Source organism: Solanum lycopersicum, chromosome 10, assembly GCF_036512215.1.
Source record: "Solanum lycopersicum chromosome 10, SLM_r2.1".
Lineage (NCBI taxonomy): Eukaryota > Viridiplantae > Streptophyta > Magnoliopsida > Solanales > Solanaceae > Solanum > Solanum lycopersicum.
The window spans coordinates 58090800-58113985 of NC_090809.1; the positions used below are offsets into that span (position 1 = coordinate 58090800).

Below are 23186 nucleotides of genomic sequence, written 5' to 3' on the forward strand. Positions count from 1 at the left end.
CTGTTAATTTTGTTTCAATTCTAATAAATAAATTCTAATGTATAAAAGATGAAGACAATGTGTGAAAATTTTAATGCTATTGAAATGAACGAGAATGCATATAGCTTGCATATCGCTTGAATAAACAACATGGTGTGTCATTGTAGCTCCATGGAAGAGAAGAAAGAGATGGAGCGACACCAACTCCATGGAAAATCAGAAATGGGTTTCTGAAAAAGGAGGAAGAAAGTGGGGAGGGTGGAGGGTGGAGACTTTAATTAAAAATATTTTTTTTTTATAAAATACTTTATGAATTAACTATATAAAGGTTTTAAAAAAAATTAAATGTAATGCCACGTGTCATCATATTTTTGGTAAATTAATATGAATTCGCGTTTGAGATACATGCGTTTTTATTTTTCAATTGATTGTCAGTTTTTGTCAAATAGGTATAAATTTTTTAAGGTTTAAGTGTTCAATAGGTACATTGCTTAGTTGAGGTGTTTAAGTGAAATATGAGGACAACTTTAAGTGTCTATGGATGACATAAGCCTCTCTCTCTCTATATATATATACATACATATATATATATATATATATATATATATATATATGTATATATATATATGCATTAATCGAAGTATGAGATTTATAAATGTATTTCTGTAAGTATTCGCTGAAGTGTGTGATTCATAAATGAAAATTTGTATGTATTGATGTCCTCCTCATGGACGTCAACATTCGATTCTCTTAGATACTCTTTCTAAGAGAATAATATTGTTCTTTTTTTGATTGAAGTCTCAACCCGTCCCAACCCGTGGACCGCTTAGAGGTGGGTTGGACCGCTATTTTATTGGGTCAGCCCGCCCCAATCCATTTAACGCTCTAACCCGTTAGGGCTAGTCCATTTTGACAACTCTACACCTATTAGTACCAACTCCCATACATTGTCTTCCATCAAACTTTAGCTTCATCACCAAAAGAAGATATTCTCTTCGTCTCAGTTTAAATAATGATGTTTGATTCGATTTAAAATTTTAAAAAGAAAAAAATATATTTGAAATTTGTAGTTTAAAATAAATGATAGATATTTATATGACTATGAACCATCTCAATTAAGTGTAAACTGAGTATAACACAGTAAAATTATTATTACTAAATATATAAATATGTCATTCTTTTCGAGCTCGATTAAAAAAAATGTTATGTAAATTGGGTAAAAAATACTACTTTTTTTTTAATTAGGCCGAGTTTCTCTTTTATACCTAGGATGTGCCGGATATAAATAAAACTTACTTATTTCTTGGTTTAGACAATAAAATTCGCGTCGAGAAAAAACAATAATAAAAAACGGAAAATTATAGCAACAATCGATTTATTATTGCAAGTGCGAGTGTTATAATCTCTATGATTCCTCTGAATTCGTCTTTTCAAATATAATTCAAAGGGCTTTAAAACTTGATCTTGAACTTGGGATTTATCTTGAAGTTGATCTTGAACTTGGACCTGGACTTGATGTTTACTTGAACTTTATGTTGAAATTTATCTTGATCTTGATCTTGAATTTGAACTTGAATTTTATCTTGATTTTGACTTCTAGTTGAATTCAATGGCTTGGAGCTTGATCTTGAATCTTGCAGTCTTTATCTTGATCGTTCTTGAAACTTTAATGCTTGAATTCTTGCACTTGTAGAGAAATCTGCAACTTTTGATCCACTAGCTTTCTCTAGGTTCTTGTAAAAATTCTTGGTTCTCTTTTTCTGAATTATGAGACCCTTATTTACAATTTTAGAATAAAGAAGTGCTGATTCCTTCGGCCAATCGGATTTGAGTGAAATATAATATGAGCTTTATGGAGGGGCTTTAATTAAATTTATATTTATTGAATTTAAATAATTAAATTAATTATATTAATCCATAATATTTATTTGGACTAATATATTTATTAATTTAATATAATCCGAACAATTTTATAAATTTATATTTAATAAATTTTAAGTGACTACAAATTCCCCCTTATTCAAGTCTTGTCGAGACATTTTATCTTTCAAAGACTAGACTTGAAGAATTTGAAGACTTCAACTTGGATACTTGGAGATTTTGAAGACTTCATCTTGAATCAATTTTATTCATAAAGGCTTGCCCCCATTGAGTCACCACCATTCAGTGCAAGTCTGACGTTTTATGTATGATTACTCATAGCTTCAACTCATACAACAGATCAAGTGACTGGGAACATTTGATTTTTTCGACACTCATGCAACTGAACTTAGAATATAGTTCTAAGTGCCTACGTACCTTGATGAAGAGGATCAAGTCACATCGTAGTTCTGGAGGAGTGATTGATATTTTTTTGTTGTATCGTACACAGTTTATACTCTTGCGGGGTAGGAGTGACATGCAGTTTAGGCTCGTACCTTAAGGAGTATTTGAACTCGAAGATTTAGCTCAAATTTAAAGAGTTTTATGATATACAGTTTAGGCTCGAGTCTCAAGGAGCATTTTAACTCGATGATTTAATTCAAACTTGAAAATTTAGGGACATACAGTTTAAGCTTGTGGTTCAAGGAGCATTTGAACTTGAAGATTTAACTCATACTTAAAGATATAAGTGATATGAGTTTAATCTTGTGTTTCAATGAGCATTTCAACTTGAAGAACTCTAACTTGACGATATAAGTGACATATAGTTTAAGCTCGTATTTAAGAAGCATTTCAATTTGAAGATTTAACTCAAACTTGAAGATTTAAGTGACATACAGTTTAAGTTCGTGTTTTAAGGAGCATTTCAACTTGAAGATTTAAGTGACATACAATTTAAGCTCGTGTTTCAAGGAGCATTGTAACTTGCAGTTTAAGCTCACGCGTTAAGGGGCGTCTAGATATACATTGACTCTTCAAAGTCATCTTCAATGCAGACTTTCCCCCATATTAGAGCTCTTCTATATCTTCATTTTCATAAGGTCCATAGACAGGAGATTGTTGATCTTCTCTTAAAGTTATGCTTAATTTCATGTCATGTGCATGAGTTGCTAACTCTTCGAACTTTAATCCTTGCAAAATGTAGTGAAGACCCCAATTCATATCTTGGATGCACATTTCAATGCTAGAAATTTCACTGAGGCGATCTTTGCAGTTGAGGCTCAGACTTCTCCAACGATTGATAAAGTCAACAACTAACTCATCTTCACCTTGACCAGCCTTTGTAAGTTTCATCATTCTAACGACACGTTTAGTGCTATAGAAATGATTAAGGAAATCGCTCCCAACTAGCTATAGAATTAGATTTAAGATTTGTGTACCAATCAAAGATATTTTCTCTGAGTGATCGAACGAACTCTTTAACAAGATAATCACCATACGTGCCAACAACATTGAAAGTCTCAATAAAGTGCGCTATATGTTGTTTGGGATTTCCTTTGCCATCAAATTATTGAAGCGTAAGAGGTTGATAACCCTCAGATATTTTCAAGTTATCAATCCTTTGTGTATATGACTTTGCATATATTGGAGAAAATTTGAATGAAGACTCAGATTTGTCTTCAATAGCCTCTAAAATAAAGTTCGTCATTTGATCAATTGGAATCAAACCTTCATCTGATATATGAATCTCTTTGATCTTTGTTCGCTTGACGCAAGACTCTCCTTCGTCTTGAATTTGAGAAAGCTTCAGAGGTGATTGACTTGATATTTTTTCAATCTTGTTATCCATCTTATTTGTTAGCTTGGAAAGTTTAGCAGCTTGTTAGTGTGCGCACTTTGTCAGGCCATCAATTGCTTTAGTTAAGCTTGCTACTTGTTCTTCTATGGTAGAAGACATTTTGATATTGTTGGATGCTTGAAAAGTTGAGATGAGAGGCTGAGATTATCCCACTGGGCGTGTCAAAATTTGTAGAGAATAAAATTCACGTCGAGAAAATAATAATCAAGAACGGAAGATTATAACAACAATCGATTTATTATTTCAAGTGTGAATGTTACAATCTCAATGATTCCTCTGAATTCACCTTTTCAAATATAAATTCAAAGGATTTAAAGCTTGATCTTGAACTTGTGATATATCATGATCTCTATCTGGATCTTGATCTTGGACTTACTTGGACTTGGACTTGATCTTGATTTTGATCTTGGACTTGGACTTGATCTTAATCTTGACTACTAGTTGAATTCAATTGCTTGGAGCTTGATCTTGAAACGACGGTCTTGATCTTGACTTCTAGTTGAATTCAATGGCTTGAAGCTTGATCTTGAAACGACGGTCTTGATCTTGATAGTTCTTGATCTTTATCGTTCTTGATCTTGATCATTCTTGAAACTTGAATGCTTGAATTCTTGAACTTGTAGAGAAATCTGCAGTTTTTGATCCACGAGCTTTCTATAACTTCTTGTTAAAATTATCGATTTTCTTTTTCTGAATTATGAAACCCCTATTTATAGTTTTAGAATAGAGGAGTTGCGATTGAATCAGAACTCCCTTCGACCAATCAGATTTAAGTGAAATATCATATGAGCTTTATGGAGTGGACTTTAATTAAATTTATATTTATTGAATTTAAATAATTAAATCAATTATATTAATCCATATTATTTCTTTGTGTTATAAATTCATTGAATGAGTGGATAGTCCATAAGGTTGGTACATGAACAACCATTCATATTCACTAGGTTACATGAACCTTTTTGGATAAGAATGTATCTATTTATTATGATACTTAATATGGTGACCTTTGGAGTGATTTCTCACTCTATAAATAGGGTTGTTCATTCACTATTGTAATATATATACATATGAGACTTGAATACACTTGAATAAGAAGAAAATCTTATCTTCCATCTTACTCCTCTTGTTTTCATCTCTTTATATTTATATTGCCATGAGCTTGATTTTATAACACGTTATCAGCACGAGTCTCTATCTAATTGAGAGTGAGTTCTTGTTTTACTTTAGCTCATATTTTGGTTGATCTCGTTATGAAGATCAAAGTATTGTATGCATAAAATCATGTATGTATTTTCTAAAATATTTTATGATTTAGAATAAAATAGTGTTCAGTCACTAACAATTATCAGGAACCGAAGACATATACTACTATTGGTTGAATATGACATGCTATACAAAATTTCTTAAATAGAAAAAGGTGTAAGATTTTAATAGCATGAATTTGAATGTTATTTTGATTGTTTTGAAAGACTCAAAGGATGAGTCATGTTGTACTTCGATTTATTATACCGTTAGTTAAGGGTAAGACGATGGATTCAAGTTTCATCGCACCAAAAGGGTAAGACATCAGGTTAAAGTCCGGATGCATCATAATAAAAATATTTGGGGATAAGACGATTGATTCAAGTTCTATCGCACCAAAAGGGTAAGACATCAATTTGAGTTTTGATGCACCGTGATTGGGTTCAAGTCCCATAGAATTATGGCGTAAAACACCTTATATGGATAACACATTGAGTTTGAGTCAATGCACCATAATGATGATATAATGATGACTAGACTTTGATGAAAAGTCTTGAAATTCGTTCTATTGAATTTGCTTCATTCCTTGAAAAGAATGTGGTAGCAACATGTAATAACTCTGAAATCCGCCTGTTAACTTGCTCCATTCAATCATACGAATGTGGTAGCAGTGAATGTTAGTCTGAAAGATGACAAATGATTAATGATATGAATAAGGGCGTGGAGGGACATAATTATAATAGTCATCATTGTGGTAATGATAAAAGGAAGAACACTATGAGTTCTTCAAATAGTCCTTCAAAATGTGAAGGCAATTTTTATCAAAATGGTATGAAAGGTCATTAGACTTGTGAATGTTGTCAACCCAATAATTTGACAAATTTATAAATCCTCTATCATGATACAAGATAAAGTGATGGTACACTTAATCTTTCAAAGTGATGTTGAGGTGTGTCATGGAAATATGATGAATTTTAAAGCCATGACAATGTGCTTATAATGCAAATTTTATGAAGTACATATAAATAATTAGTTCAATCCTTGAAGAGAATGTGACTTGTAATGAGTATCGTGAATGCTCGACCATTCTATAAGAGAATGGGTCCAGATGTGATAAAATCATTATGGGTTGGATATATGTCACAACTCACCTCTATGGAAGGTTTGAGAAAAAATGATACATGTCACTTCTCATCTCTACGGGAGATTTGAGAGGAAATAAATTTTATTTGACAGAAATGGCTAATTGTATTGTACGTTTTATACGTCACTATGATATGAACTACCGAAAGGCCAAAAGAAAGAAATAGTTCTTGCCTATAAGGATTGTGGTCATTATTCTGTGGCAATACAAATTTGTCATTGATTCTGTACCTATGGTACAACAAAAGTAAAGCAAGAAAGACGTCTTGCTCGTAATGATTTTGACCATGACAATAATAATATAATTTCCTCCTTGAAGGAGATGCTCAACATAGGGATGGTGTCATGCAATATGTAATAGTACATAAAATTAATTGCAAGCTCTAACGAGTTGTGCTATTATCAGAGGAATAATATTGGGGTTGTAGTAAGTCTCAAAAGAAACTTTTTAAGTTTCGGATGAATTGAAAATAAATATTGAGACTATAAATCACTACAACCGAAGAGGGTTATAAATGTTTATGTAAAAGATTACCCCACTTTTCCTCTTGTTTGTTCCATACAAACATGTACATGCTGATGAAATCACATGAAAAAGTAAATTATAAGTGTACTAAAATAAAGATCAGTTGGCATGACTGATTGACCATTCCGATTAAATGTGATGCAAACGTGATTGAGAATTCAGGTGACTTATATGATGAAGAAATAAAGATTCTTCAAGAATTCTCTTGTGTTGCTTGTTCTCTTGATAAAATGATCATTGTACCAGCTAAGATCGGGACTGTAATCCCCTAAAATTTTTGGAACATATAAAAGGGTGAATATGGGCCCGTTCACCTGTCATGTGGATCATTTGCAACTATATGATTAATGCATCTATGCGATGGTCACATGTATTCTGTTGTCAACTTACAAATTGGTTTTTGTAAGGTTGAAATAGTTCCAAATTATGAAATTAATTTTATAATGCTGGTTGATTTAGCAGAAATTGTATGCCTCCAATTATAGCTAAATCATGGTTATGAGAACAAAACTCCCAAATAAGATTTGGTATGAGATAATTTTATTTAACATGTAGCAACACATGAATGCATCAAACCAACAAGGTTTCCCCATTAAAATTGGTTCAGGGTTAGGAACCATATAATTTTCATCTAAAATGTTGAATCCACCACGCACAAAGATGAACTTCCAAATAAGGTTTGAATTAATGTTAGATTTTCTAACATTAGGGGGAGAGATGATTGACAGCTGAAAATTATGTGTGAGGTTAATTATGAATTACCTAGATCCTCGTTAAAATAAATATGTGAACTTAAAGTTCAAGAGATAATTCAGTTGCATAATGTTGCAAATCAGTTGTCAGATGAATGCACTGACCCTATGATATAATTCAGCTGCAAATGCTCGAATGTGAAGTCCTTGAAGGACAGAGTCTATGATACGCCGGAAGCGTAATAGACCAATCGATTCCAAATATAAAATTCCTTGAAGAAGGAAGGAGCAAATAATCAATATGGTCATGATAATGAGGCAAGTGCTATAAAAGAGCACATTGACATAACAATTCATAAAATCTTGAAAAAGGTTCAGGTACCTGAAATAATGAAAAATGAAGAGATCACGATAAGTTATGTCTTGTTGGAATCGATATCAAATAACCGTCGACGGTATCTTTGATATGAGGTAGAGCTCAATGATATAAATTGTGATGAGGATCTTAAATTCAAATCTGTCATATAGTGTGAACAGATAAATGGTTGGCCAAGTAAAATGCACAATTCAAGTATATTTTGTTTCACTTAGAAAAGTGACATTTTGGACTGGTAGTCCATAAATCAAGGTATAATGTCAGTGGGGTACAAATAAATTATTATGTGATAGTATAACTGTAAGATATCAAATACGATTTGTGCCTTGGGGCATAAAGGTTTATCGCAAAAATCCTGACATTAGTGGAGATGTTTTCTCCTTTGGTGGATGAAATGAGGTTTGTTTTGATCTGGCAACATATGAAAACTTGAATGCATGTAAATGAATAATTTTAATGTCTAGCTAGACAATGAAGGTTATATGAAAATCCTTGAAACAATCGAGGTGTCTGAAGCATATAAGAGTTTGAAAGAAACTTTTCCAATAAAGCTTCAAGAATCCTTATATGGATTGAAATAGTCAAGGAAGAAAAATGGTACAAAAGAATGATCCTAATTGTCCTTGTATTTTTATGAAAAGGTCTTGGTAAGACAAAATTTTGTCTTGACCTACAGATTGTTAATTTGACAAATAATATATTTGTCTAACAGTGCACATACACTGAAAAATTTTGATGCAATTTTATGTGGATATATCGCATTCATTGAGTACCCCAATGATTATGAGATCACTTGGCATAAATGATGATTCAGTTTGATCTCAAAAGAAGGATGAAGAGTTTCTTGGTGATGAAACTCTATCTTGGTGCAATCAGGGCACTAGTGCATCTTACTAACAATATTTGACCAGATATTTGTTTTGCAGTAAATTTACTGGCAAGATTCAGTTTCTCTCCGATAAAAGGACATTGAAATGGTGTTGAGCACATGATTGAATATCCTCGAAGGACAATAGTTATGGGTTTATTCTATCCCGAGGAATCCAAGACAAAATTGATTGATTACGCAGATGCAGAATATTTATCTGATCCGCATAAAGCTCTATCTCAAGCACGCTATGTGTTTGCATGTGGAGGCACAATAATATCCTGGGGATCAATGAAGCAAATGTTGCTCTGTAGAAATAAAAGTCCTCCATGAAGCAAGTCAAAAGTGCGTCTGGTTGAGATAAATGACACATCATATTCAAGAAATGTGTGGTTTTTCTTTTAAAAAGGAATATACCAACCACAATGTACGAAGATTGGAGACATCATCACAAGAAATTAAGTGATGTTTTAATCAGGGGAGTACAATACGCGTTGCACTCTTTTTCACTTGATCGAGGTTTTTTCCCATTGGGTTTTCCTGGCAAGGTTTTTAATGAGGCAACAAATGGTGCGTATCAAAAGATATGTGTACTCTTTTTCCTTCACTAGAATTTTTTCCCACAGGGTTTTTCCTAGTAAGATTTTAACGAGGCACATTATCTATGGACATCCAAGGGGAGTGTTATAAATTCATTGAATGAGTGGATAGTCCATAAGGTTGGTACATGAACAACCATTCATATTCACTAGGTTACATGAACCTTTTTGGATAAGAATGTATCTATTTATTATGATACTTAATATGGTGACCTTTGGAGTGATTTCTCACTCTATAAATAGGGTTGTTCATTCACTATTGTAATATATATACATATGAGACTTGAATACACTTGAATAAGAAGAAAATCTTATCTTCCATCTTACTCCTCTTGTTTTCATCTCTTTATATTTATATTGCCATGAGCTTGATTTTATAACACTTTGGACTAATATATTCATTAATTTAATATATTCTAAAAAACTTAATAAATCTACATTTAATAAATTTTAAGTGACTATACTTGGATATATAAATAAAAACGATTATCCTCAAAATATAAACATACTATGATTGTGAGCATGTGGAGCGGTGAAAATATCGGATGAAAGTGAAAATGAGGTATGTGGAGGATGAGAAAAATAAAATCCATATAAAATGTCATTTTAGCTCAAAAAGATTATATACTAAATGTTGGGTTTAGCAAGTGTGAATGTGAAAAGAAATGAGAGAATATGAAAAGTGAGGGAACTATTTTTGAGGGAAAATGACAAAGTCATTTGCAAAGTGCAAATGAAAAGTAATTTCTCCCATATCGGCAAAAGAAAGGGAAATTGTTGTCCTTATATAAGGAAACACTTCCATTACTTCTTAAAGAGCTAAGAAGAAGATGCCCCCTCGCGCCGTCGTTGTCGTCGTCCAGCTTCGAATTTGGCAAATGATGTGATTGATTGACAAACTTTTTGGATAAAATTTATTTAATCAGTTTTTGTTAAATCAAATAAATCCTGTTAATATTATCTCTCATAAATTTGCGGGTAACGGTAATATTTCGAAAAATTGTTACTCTTTCCGAAAAGTCATTACTTTTTGAAAAGCCGTTATTTTCCTAACTGACACATTTTTCCAAAAATTGTTATTTTTTTCAAAAGACACAATTTTCTGGATTAAGCGGATCTGAACAGATTTCTCTGAACAGATACATTTCTTGCTGAAAATGGCTATAAAAGGAAGTCAACTTTCATTTTTTCAAACACTGAATTTTTTCCTACTATGCATAAATTTTTTCTCTCAAACAAATCGATGTGTGACTTGTTGTTGTTCTGAAGTTTGCTGAAGTTAAAGAAATTTGAGGTACCGTTATTTCTTTAACAGGATTAATCCGTTTTATCTTGGGATGAATTAATCCATAACCTCAGATACAGTGAGGGAATTAAATTTCTTAAGGACACACAGTAATTTCTGTGGACTCGAATTATTTCTTGTATTCTATTTACTTTTTATTTCATCTTATTCTGTTTCTGTCTTTTTAGGCTAACCTTATAATACATGTTGAATAACACTAAAATAATTATGATATTATAAATTCATCAAGCTAAAGTTGACCATTGTTTCTAACTATACTTTAGCATTAAGGAAGTATGCATAATATTATATTTTTAGACTTATTATTTTCTTAATAAACGTGAAAAGAATTAAACATGACAATCAATTAGTAGATGTGAAAAAAAATTAAACCTGATAATCAATTATTTTCACGGGGAGAACATTTTTCTATTTTTCAAAAATATCTTTTTAATAAGAGTCTTGATTTAATTGTTAACATATATTATGAATGTTGTTCGAAATCTGTACAAATTTAATATCTTAAATTCTAATTTAAAAGTGGTTCAATAATTGACTTTTAGCTCATTCTTATAATATATTTATTTTTTTATCTTATTTAAATATAAAATATAAAATTTGTCTAAAATATGATAAACACCTTTTTTTTAGAAGCTTACCCTGCGTAATAAACGTCGTTTTTCTTTTGTCATAAACGTCACATTTCTCCCTGTCATTTAATACTGTTTCTATTGCAGAACACTTATTTTTTTTATTTTTTTTTAAGTCACGACTTTAATAATTTAAAACATTGAATTAGGTGTAACAATACAATTCAATATTGTAATGAATTAGTAAAAGCTCTCACCGTCAATTTATGGACAAATATTTATATAATATTAATCTAATATATATATATTTGTTCCAATCAATATATATATATATAAATGAGGATAGCAGAGGAGCTGATGTGGCACCACCTCCATTTTAATTTCTTTTTTTCCTTCTTTTTATTTTTTATTTTTTTCCATTTATTTTCATTAAATAATTTGTTTATTAATTAAAAAATTCATTTATATTTATTATTCTAATTATACCTAATAAGTTACAACAAAACCTCCATCTATTTACATTCCTTATTTAAATAATATGTCTTTTCAACTTATTTTTAATTATTCTTATGGTTTACACTAACTATAAATAACAACTATCTATGTTCAATGATCATTCTCATTTTCTCATTCTTTCTTTTTATTAGTATAGTTTTTTCCTCTTTTACATTTTTTTCTTCATCTTTTTCATCAATCATGTACTTAATAAGTTCACCATATGATCTTCATATTGATAAAGATCATAGATATATTCTTCAAGATTCATCAAATTGATGTTTGCATTAGTTTGGTACAAGTTTATGAAAATGAAGAAGGAATCATAATTATTTCAAGATTTCATCAAGAAGATGATCATATTAGTGAAAAAGTTTGAATGATTTCCAAATATTTTGAAGATTAATTCATTCATGTATTGTTTTGATTATATTTTTTAGTTAGATATATAATTTCATGTTATTCAACAAAAGTTAAATTATGAAACGCTACTAATTAACACATTAGAAAGCTCAATTAACATTATTTTCTTCATTTTACTTTGCTCTTTTTCTTCTTCTTATTATTATTGTTGTTGTTGTTGTTGTTGTTGTTATTATTATTATTATTATTATTATTATTATTATGTGAATGAATGAAGATGAAAAGTTATATAGTTTTATTTTTATGTAATTTTTTCGTCAAGTTCTAATTAATATTATTTTAATTTTTGTCACAGTTGAAAAATATAATATTGCACATGATACATTTCTTATAGCTATTGCATATTGATGTCCCTAAAAAATATACGATGTAGTTTATCATATTAAAAATAGTCATAGACTAAACAAAAAATAAATTAATCATTTTTAGTACTTTTAAAAAATTTAATGAATAAATAAACTATTTAATGAAAAGAATGAAGAAATTTTTTTCCCTTAGTCACATTAATTATATTAAAACTAAAAAGTGTAATTTATTTAACTTCTCTTAATTATTGAAAATGAGAAACATAAAAAAAAGTGATGTGACATTTATCTTCTTTTTATTGACCTTTTTTCTTATTTAAATTAATTAATTTTTGTAAAAGTAATTTACTTAATTAATTAAAAATAATTTTTATTAATAGAGAAACATTTACAATAAAAACTTTTCACATACTACTTTATTAGGAGTAAATAATAATCATCCATAACTCACATCTAATTTCCAATCCTAATAGATTGATTTTTCACTTTCTTTTCCTTTTTTTTTTGACCTTCTTCTGATTATAATTTTAGAATAACAATTTTAAAAAAATATTTTAAGTTATTTTCTCTTTATTATTTACTTACAACCAATATATCTATTTACATATAAAGTTAGAATGTTAGAAATAAATAAGATGATGTGGTACATTTCTATCACCTCCGATCACATGTATTTTTTTCTCTAAATTATTTAGCATGTTTTTTATTTTTCTTCACCAGTGTGATATTGTAAAATATATTTTCAAAATTTCCTCTTCAAATAATTACTTAATAGTATTATTTTGCATAATTAACATTTTTTTTATATATGTAACTTTTATTTTTAATTGTTAATTGTTAATTAATAATATTCATGACTTCAAAACCTTTCATGTGGATAACCCCCTAAAGTAATTAATGTGCAAGTTATATAGTTTTTCTTATCTTACTTAGTTGCTACAAGTAACAATTTTAAAGAGATTTTCTATAGAGTTTTTGTATTTTATTAGTATTTTTTTATATATTATAAATTTATAAGTGTTTATTAACAGTTTGGTATATTACAACAGTTGCTTTTTTTTTCCGTTCTGTAATAATAATTATTGTGCTGCTATTTTTTTAAAAATATTGAATGTTTGCTTTTCATATTAGATTCATGTTAAATTAATAAAATTAAGTAGAGTATATTGTTAGTTGAATAATGAAAATATGATACTCCTATTGAATTGCTTATGTAGTGTTGACATGATTTCTCAATATACCGAATATGATTTTCACCAAAATAAAAGTCAACCTTTTGTTATTTTACAAGCAATAGATTCTAAAAAATGTAATTATTTTAGATAAAATAATATGATAAGCATGACTTGAAATTAGTTGTATATTTCCACTCTAGGAATCATATATGATATGTTTTCTAATTTATTAAATTATCGGTTATCAATTTATTTAGAGTAACTTTTTTCATTAATATTTTTTATATGAACATTGTATAATTTAACTCCCTCCTAAAATATAATTTAGAATTTACTACAGCCGCATAAACAAAAAGAAAATTTTCATGAAATTATTTTTCTTTCTTTACATGTTTCTAAAGATAACATACAAAATTGATTATATGAAATCAACTATATTTAAAATACTAAAAGCATAGATAGTGAACAACAAATTGAAAAATATTATTTATTGGGTTTAATGATAATAATATTTGACTCGATATATTTAAACAAAAAAATTTATTCATAAATCGAATAATGTCCGCGCACGGATATGTTAACTAGTTATTAATAAAAATGAGATGCCGTTAATGAGAAGGTGTGTTCAGTATTAAATTAATAAAAAGTATTTGTTCTTTAACAATTAATATTTGAATAAAGTGGTTCACAAAATTTAATATTGTGATCATGGTTGTAACTTTCGGGAAACATAATCTCCCAAAAAGTCATAGAAAAATTGCTATGTTTGTTAATCCAAACTTTTATTGAAACGTGACGTCGAAAGATTCCCACCGACAGCCATAGTTTTGTCTTAAATTAGACATTTTCTTTTAAAAAATTATAAATATATATGATGCTTATCGATGGTTAGATATAACAAATGTGTTTATCGATTTAGCTTATTCGTTATTTACTTTAAATATATTATTATATTAATCTAATTAATAGCATTTACAAGTCGTTGTTAGGATCGAAAGAAGCAGGTATAATGCGGAAGCTAGCAAAGCAAACCTCGAAAGATCATGAGTAAGAAGACAAATGAAAAATATATCAAAAGACACAAACGTTTAACGTGGTTCGGTCAATCGACCTACGTTCACAAAGGAGATGAGCAATCCACTATAAAACAAGAGTACAAAATACAGAGAGAAACAATCTCAACCAATTCACTCGAAATACAGGGGAGATTCACACAAGTGATAACGTAGGGCTGTTCGAAACCGAACCGAAATCGATAAGCTGAACCGATAAAAAAGTTATTAATTTATATTATTGGGTTATTGGTTTAGTGGTTTTGATGATGGTTTTGATTTTTTTTGTTATCGGGTTATTGATTTTTTAACGGTTTAAAATTTTTTCTTAACGGGTTAACCGATAACCCGATAGTAAATTAAATAATAATATTTATACCATTTTGTATATAAAGTCCTCGACTTAGAGTTTAATTTCCTACTTTTGTTTTTGGTTATCTCAAATACTTGATTATTTACAACGTAAAAGTGTTTGCTTTTAAGCAAGATGTAACTTGTGAACTCAAAAGCATAGTTTATTTGGTTAGTCACCTTGTTTCTAAGTGATTTTCAATGTTTTTTCTTTTGAATCAAATCTTAACGGTTAAACCGATAACCGCACCGATAACGATCAAAAACCGATAAACCAATATCTTAATGGTTCTATAACGGTTTAGCATCTCTACAAACCAATAACCAATAAGCCAACCCCATAAACTTCAAAACCGAACCGGCCGATATAGAGCCCTATGATAACGTATCAAGCTTGTGATCCAACCAAAACTCTCAAAGCTCTTAAGACTATATTGTGATTGCTAATTAAATCAGAAGAAACATGTCTCTATTTATAGAGGTCTAAACTCTTTCATACGAGAAAAATCGTAAAAGAAAAACCTATTTATGATAATTAAAAAATCAGGACAAATAAAATCCAACAGTCGATTGATTGCTTTGAGATCACCGAGTTTCTCGATATCGAGGGGGTTAAACGTCTAATCACGTCCTTCGGCATATCTTATTGATAATAAGAGGTTAAGCGTTTCTGAGTTATCGATCCTTACGATTGTATCTAGCTAAGAAGTGCTCTCCTAAAGACTAAAACTTCATTAATTTGATTAGTAAGAAATAATTTTTTACCTGTCAAGGGATAAGTAGGAATTTTATGTCGATCACTATGACAAAGATTACATTAATGCTAATGATATACTTATTTTTCCTATCAGTCCACGTGATTTTTTTGTATTTACAAAAAAAATATGATTGTTGCAAATTAAAATGTCTGCTCACCTCATGTACGCTTTAGCCTGTTTAATAGTTATCTAATCACACACAAAAACAACTACTAAACCATATAATCATATTGACTTACAAAAATATGAAGATATTTATATTTAAGTTTAGTGGATTTGCGGTTACATCGTAGCCCACACCATTAAGTAGTTAACTATAAATTTCAAAATGCTTCATCAACTATTAATTCAACATCAATAAATTTATTTTATGGTTAAATTAATATTAGTTAGTTCAAATTTTGAACCACCCTACTTCATCTAAGACGGAATGTGGTCTTTTGTCTTACATTTTTACTTTTTAGCTTTTCGTTTTTATTATTTTCTGATTTCAGCCTTCTCTCTTAGTTCAAATTTTGGCAAGCTGTTTCATTTTTAATTTAATAATGACATCAATCTGGCTTTATTGCGTAATATGTATAATTTACTGTATTTGATTAGGGATTTAGATACTACATAAAATGCATGAAAAGTATATGTTGTTTTTTTCCCTTAAAATCTTTCTTATATATGCAGCATTTATATATATATATATATATATATATATATAAAGTGTATATCAAGCCTTTTTCTTATATATAGGTAAAGTGTATATATATATATATATAAAGTGTATATCAAGCCTTTTTCTTATATATAGGTAAAGTGTATATCAAGCCTCTTTCTCATATATATATATATATATATACCTGCATTGGTCATTATTTTTGTATCAACTCTAAATTGCAAAGTTGATATACACTTTAATTTTATAATTTAGCGTTAATATACAAAAATAAAATAAAATAATGGGCACCTATATAAAAGAAAAAGGTTTGATATACACTTTACCTATATATAAGAAAAAGGCTTGATATACCACTTTAATTTTGCAATTTAGCGTTAATATACAAAGATAAAACAAAATAATGGCCCATGCAGGTCTCGAACCTGCGACCTTCGCGTTATTAGCACGACGCTCTAACCAACTGAGCTAATGGGCCTTGTTGTGGAAAAAAAGCTTTTTAATTACTTGTATAGTATCGATAATTTGTATTTCATGCTGAAGTTCTAAACTTGTTTAATTGTAAACAGACAAAACATTATCAGTTGAAAATTTGAGTCCATTATGAGTCTTATAATTCATGTTTTTTTTTTTCATCTAGTGGATTTCTCTACTAGAGATGACAAACGAGGCATGACAAATCGATCAATATTCTAACTCATTCTGCGTGACATAATTTCATGTTTCTACTTTATCACCACGTAAATCGCCTATTCTATGCGAGGTATCATATTTACCATACATAGAGTCAACCATAACCCAGATTTTCAAGATTTAATATGTATGCGTATAAAAAATAATTTTCGACAAGATAGGGGACCATGTCAACCCGCAACAAAACAGGACTTGTTCCTCGGTGGCTGGAGTTAATTTTAAAAATATACACTAGAGAAGAAGTTTAATGGAACTAAACACAAACATAATTAATGTTTTAAGTTTTTTTTTTCTGTTTTGTACGTTAGAATTAATCTATGCTACTAATTTTGTTATCTATCTATATATCAAACAAAGTAGAAGATAATTAATTAACTTATTGACAAGGAAAGAGAATTAATTCACTCAAAAGAATAACGAAAAGGAAAATAAATTACCAACCAATAAACTTAACAAATGAATACAAATCACAATACAATTGAAAAACTTGGTTTTATCAGCATCATTTTCATTGCTAATTAATTAGTTCACCTTCCTGCAATCGACACGAATCTGGCCTTGATTCCCTGTCAATGGCTTGATATTGCCCATCTTAATCATAGACCCAGCAAAATCATTCGAAAAAGTCCTTAGGTTTGTACTATAGGTTTTAACAAGCTCATCTGTCTCTCCACCGCTAAACAGTGCTTGATCAGAATGTAAAAGCCCTTTCTTGGACACCAAGTTACTAAAATATTTGGAGTCGAAAAGAGCAGGCGTAGGATCAAGGGAAGCAAGATTGGAATCACCACCACTACGCGGACAATTTGCTTGACGTTGACTTGCAAAGGTGGAGTCAATGTTGTTAGTTTCATCGTAGATGCGATTCCTAAAGGTGGAACACTGAGCAAACCCTAGTGTGTGGCCACCGGAGAGAGCCACCAGGTCTTCCTCATCCAAACCTTGCTTCTTAAAATTGTCTATAAGTGCAGGTAAGTCCATCAATGGTGTTGGAATGTCATTGTCAGCAGTAGTTCTACTTGCTGTAGTGGAATCCCTTCTTCCTAGTTCTACTTCCCATGTTGGTCCATGTAACTGTGTCAATGTAACAAAATACTTATCAGTTTAGTTATATACTAAATTAACTATAGGTTATGTTAGGGAAAAATAAAAGGAGTAATGCCTACTGCAACTACGGAGTCACGAGCTGCAACAGCCAATATGTCCGCACAAGATACAACTGGACGTCCACAAACTCTATCAACCTCTGATTTAATTCTATCGATCACCTCAAACCCTCTAGCAGAATTGTTATTAGCACGAGCAGTTTTTTCACTGTCAATAGTATCCGTTTGATCAAGAAGAATGGAAGCGTCACAACCCTGCATTTATAACAATAATTAGTAACAACATCTCAAGCAATTATCAGACATTGTTAACTAGCTAGAAGAGAAAGAAATTAAACTGACGTTAACGAAACAATCATGAAAATGTAATCGTAGCAAAGAGGCACCCATTCGCCTCTCTTGCCTTATTGCATCCTCAACAACACTTTTAATGGTTGGTAAAGCTTGGGGACAAATATCATCATAGAAATCATCTGACAAATCCGAAAAAGCAATGCTTGTTAGAGAAAACATAATGACTAACACATGAAGAAACACCAAGCTATAACTTGAAGCCATTTTTTTTGTTGTATAATTACTATGTATAGTCTATGAAGTTGTAGACTTATATGTATTGTTTCTGATTTTATGTGATGATTAGAGTAATTAAAATGTGTGTGTACTTATAGGTAAGAGAAATGTAGACAATGGTTGTAGGTATAGCAACTCTCATAAGAATGAGCCACACTTTGACGATTTCTAAGAAGATACACTATTCCAATTCATGCACTAAATGTTGAGACTTGGTTCTAATAATTGTTGTAAGTTTGAGTGAGTCTTTCCTTTAATCATAATTAAAATCAAACTTACTATATATATATATAGGTAACTTCTAGACTACCAGCATATCAATTTTGACTTAGTTATTGATGATAAATCATACTTCATCTGTCTTATTAGTTTACATGACATCGTGTGTTTGTCATAGTTTTTTGAAACATGTGATCGAAAACAAATCACATGTATGCAACTATAAGTGATATTAATTAAAGATAAAAAGAAAAGTTTAAAGTTAAATAATTTTTGAGTTAAATTATTTTTAATTATATAAATATGACATTATTTTTGAAACTTATTACTTTTCATGATGAGTAGCTAAGCCTTTGAATAATTTTTTGTTATATACACTCACACCAACTGTCAACGTACACAACATGCAAATAAATTGTGCGAAATACTTACCAATATTCTATTATTGATTCATTACTTCTAAAATTTGAAGTTATTATCTACACAATTTATGTAAAGAAATTCTATTACATCTTTTTATCTATTGTAGTAGGTAATTTTCTTTTTTTTTAAAAAAAAAAAGCATTACAAATTCAAAAAAAAAAAACGAAAAAAAAATTAAAAATGTGTTAAATTAAGTCATAGGCCTAATTTAACGTGATAATGAAAAAGCTGAATTGAACAAAAGCAGCGTTGATAAAATTGACAACAAATATGACTACATTTAGTGACATGGCCTAAGCCTCAAAATGGAAGGATAAAATTCACTGATTATAGTTTTTTGGAGCACAATGGTAAATTGAAGCATGTGTTTATTTGATTTTTTGGCACCTATATAATATATAACAATCATAATATTAATTATTAATTTTACGATCTATTTATCAAATAACTTGAAAATTATCTATCTACTTATTGAAAATGAAAAAAATTCCCATTTAAACAAAACTCACGATTCACTTGGCAAATGAAATCAATAAGATCAAATTTCATTAAAAATAAATTTCCAAACAAATAACTCAACAGACGTTACAAATGAACAAAAATTACAACTAAAGTTGCAAAATAATCAAATTCTTGAAATACTTGAGTTCACTAGCTTCATCAGCATGAGCTTATTAGTTAACCTCCCTGCAATCGACAAGAATCTGATATTGATTTTTAGTCGATTGCTTGATATTACCCATTTTAATTATAGACTCAACAATTTATTTATTTTTTAAAAGTCCTTAGGTTCGTATTATAAGTTTTAACAAGCTCATCAGTCTCTCCTCACTAAATAATACTTGATAAGTGCAAAAGTCCTTCCTTAGGTGGATAAAGACTCGGTAAAGTATAATTAGGTCACCTTGTAGATTCATAAAGATTCGGTCAAGTATAATTAGGTCAAGTAATATTCAATGACCTTGTAGATTCATATCATGTGTACTATATTATAATTTATGGTTGAGATCCATTTAAATTATATACTCATCGTAATAATAAAAACAACAAAGTTATCAACTATTTTTATTTTGTGAGACGACCAAATAAATTAATTAAATATACCCAAACCAATATTTTCAAGAAAAAAATTAAGATTAACGAAAATATGTGAACTTTGTTAATATTTTACCCGCCAAACCTCGTACCTTTTGAGAAGACCATGCCAATCAATTGAAAATATGTATTCATTTGATAGTCGAAATGCAAAGTAGTACACAACAAATAGGAGAAAGAGTAGTAAAAAAAAAATGAAATAATGCAATAATCAGAGAAAAAATAATAGTGATAGTCGATATCGGAGAGAAAGAAACTAAAAGAATAGTGTTAATATTGATTTATTTGATAGTCTCACGAAATAAAAATAGTTGACAGTTTTGTTGTTTTTATTATTAAGATGAGTATATAATTTAAATGAATCTGAACTATAAATTATAATATAATACACATAGCATGAATCTATAAGGTCATTGAATATTAATTGACCTAATTATACTTGACCAGATTTTTATCCTCATCTAACGATGTAAATGTAAAAAAAAAACAATTTAATTAAAGCTTAACAAGAAAATCTTATATCTTTCTTTGATATGTCAAAAGTAACGAATAAAATTAATTTATTTTAAAAATACTAAACAAATAAAAGTGAACAAATAGAGTAATTAATAATTGGGAGATGTAATTCAAATAACCCACTTTTGATGTGTAAACGTTTTTTTCCTGCTAAAATGTGTCATCTTGGCCTAATTCATGTGTTTTGGTTTGGGTCAATACTTATATTAATTTCTACCGAACTAATATTAACAAACTCAAATTTAGGCCAGGGCCATAATAAGTTTGATCATTAGATTAAGCATAGATCAATTAATGTTTTCGAGTTTTCTTATTTATTTATTAGTCAAAAGTCTTAAAATATTTTTTTGAAAACAAGTTCAGTAAAAAGATGAGGACAATGATATTCCTAATAAAAGTACGAAAAACAAGTTTCAACATTAAATTCTAACATTAGTTTTGTCCTCCCATATCCTCAACATATCTCTTCTTCATCGATACCTCTTTAGTCCCCAGGCTACACAACTTTTATAGTATATGCAAAGATTATATATAAGAAATTTTTTTTAGAAAGAATAATTTTTCGAATAAGTGAGAAATTCACTTATTTTTCTTAAAAATATTTTCTTTCATATGGAAGACACCATGAGAACAACTTCAATCTAAAATAGTAAAACAATTGCTATAGAAGGGGAGGTCCTAGGCAGGGGCGCACCTAGAGGTTGCCGAGGGAATTCACCCCAACATCCTCACTAAAAAATTATATGGTATATTTAAGAATTTTTATATTTATTTAGTAATTTTAAACTTCCTAAATGTAAATTAAAGGTTTGTTTAGTGAATAAGGAAGATTCAAAACTAATCTTGGGTTCCAAGATCTTATCTTAGGCACTACTCTTTTTCTTAAACCCCTTAATATCTTAAACCCCTTAATAGAAATTCTGAATTTGTCCCTGATTTCAAGGATATAAAAGTTTAAGTTGCTACACAACATATATTTTTATTATTTAATTATATTATCGATACACTTCCTCATATGAGGGTCTGATTCTTTTTTTATGGTCAAACACTTGAATTTTTTTTTTGATATAGATGACGATGAGATTCAATATTAGATTACCATGTTGGGGTATGATATATGCGCTTCACTCAACCTCAAAAGCTAGCTCACTAATTCTGTGAAACTTACGTCATCAAATTTCTTAACATTCATGTCTTTCAACACATCTCATCTTCACCAATATCTGCCTAGGCCCCTATGCACACATATTCAATAATATTTAAATTTGACTATTATAACTTTATGGAGTTATTTAATATTTAAGGTTAGCATTTTTTAAAAAAAATAATAATAAAACCCTGTTGATAAAAAATAAAATCTTTATTTTTAACCTAGGTGTTAAGTAAAATAAAAAGGATGGAGTATATTTATGTAATTATGTACAAAAAGAAAAGGATTGAATTTAATAACCAAACTGCCAACTAAGGGCCTGTTTGGATGGGCTTAATAAAAGCAGTTTTAAAAAAATACTTTTAAAAGTGCTGAAACTTATTTTAAAAATAAGCAGTTATGCGTTTGGATAAAAGTGCTGAAGTTGTTATGTCAAACGTGAAAATGGATAAATGGAAGAAAGAAATGTTAGGGTTATATGAATAATTTGGAGATTGTATAAAAATATTAAGCACAAAAAGATAAAAATGTGGTCAACTTAAAACAGCTTATAAGCTAAAAATAAAAAAGCACCCCTACCCCAGCTTTTAACTTTTGGCTTAAAATAAGTTTTTTTTAACTTAAAATAAACTGTTTTGAGTATTGCCAAACAGCTAAATAAGTCAAAAACCAGTTTTTAAGTCAGTTTGACTAGCTTTTAAGCTGAGCCAAACAGGCTCTAATTCTCCTACTTTATTAAAGCCCAAAGGGTACCCAACACATGGGCAACATATAACTTTTTATCTCTTTGAAAAGTTAATTTGATCAACTTTTAAATCAATTCAAAAGCCTTCTTACAAATAAATAAGAAAAAAATAAAATATTTATTTTTAACCTAGGTGTTAAGTAAAATGAATCGAAGGGAGTATATTTTAATAATTATGTACCGCAAAAAAAAAACATTCTCAATCAAGTGTCTTCCAATTCGAGTCTCATTGGATATGGAGTTGCCTTAGTTAGGAAGCGCTTTACCCTCAATATGAAACTTTCGAGCGCGAATTTGAATTTAATTGGGCTCCAATATGTGTATCGGTCACCGAAATGAAAAAAAAATCTAATAACCCAACTGCCAACTAATTCTTCCACTCTATAAAAGCCCAAAAGGTACTCAACACTTGGGCAACATACATT

General features: G+C 29.5%; 1 protein-coding gene and 1 non-coding gene across 2 annotated transcripts; both read right to left on the reverse strand.

Annotated features, from left to right (window-relative positions):
- Nucleotides 1-16648: 16648 nt before the first annotated feature.
- TRNAI-AAU (transfer RNA isoleucine (anticodon AAU)) lies at nt 16649-16722 on the reverse strand. Its single transcript has one exon. It is a non-coding gene; the product is annotated as a tRNA-Ile (tRNA).
- Nucleotides 16723-17351: 629 nt separating this feature from the next.
- On the reverse strand, nt 17352-18817 carry LOC101265182 (peroxidase 22.3-like). Its single transcript, XM_004248996.5, has 3 exons — nt 18386-18817; nt 18104-18298; nt 17352-18011 (listed from the first exon to the last, which is right to left on the reverse strand). Exons 1-3 carry the CDS (start codon nt 18599-18601, stop codon nt 17460-17462), a joined length of 963 nt encoding a protein of 320 aa, XP_004249044.1. The 5' UTR covers nt 18602-18817; the 3' UTR covers nt 17352-17459.
- Between the last annotated feature and the right edge of the window lie 4369 nt (nt 18818-23186).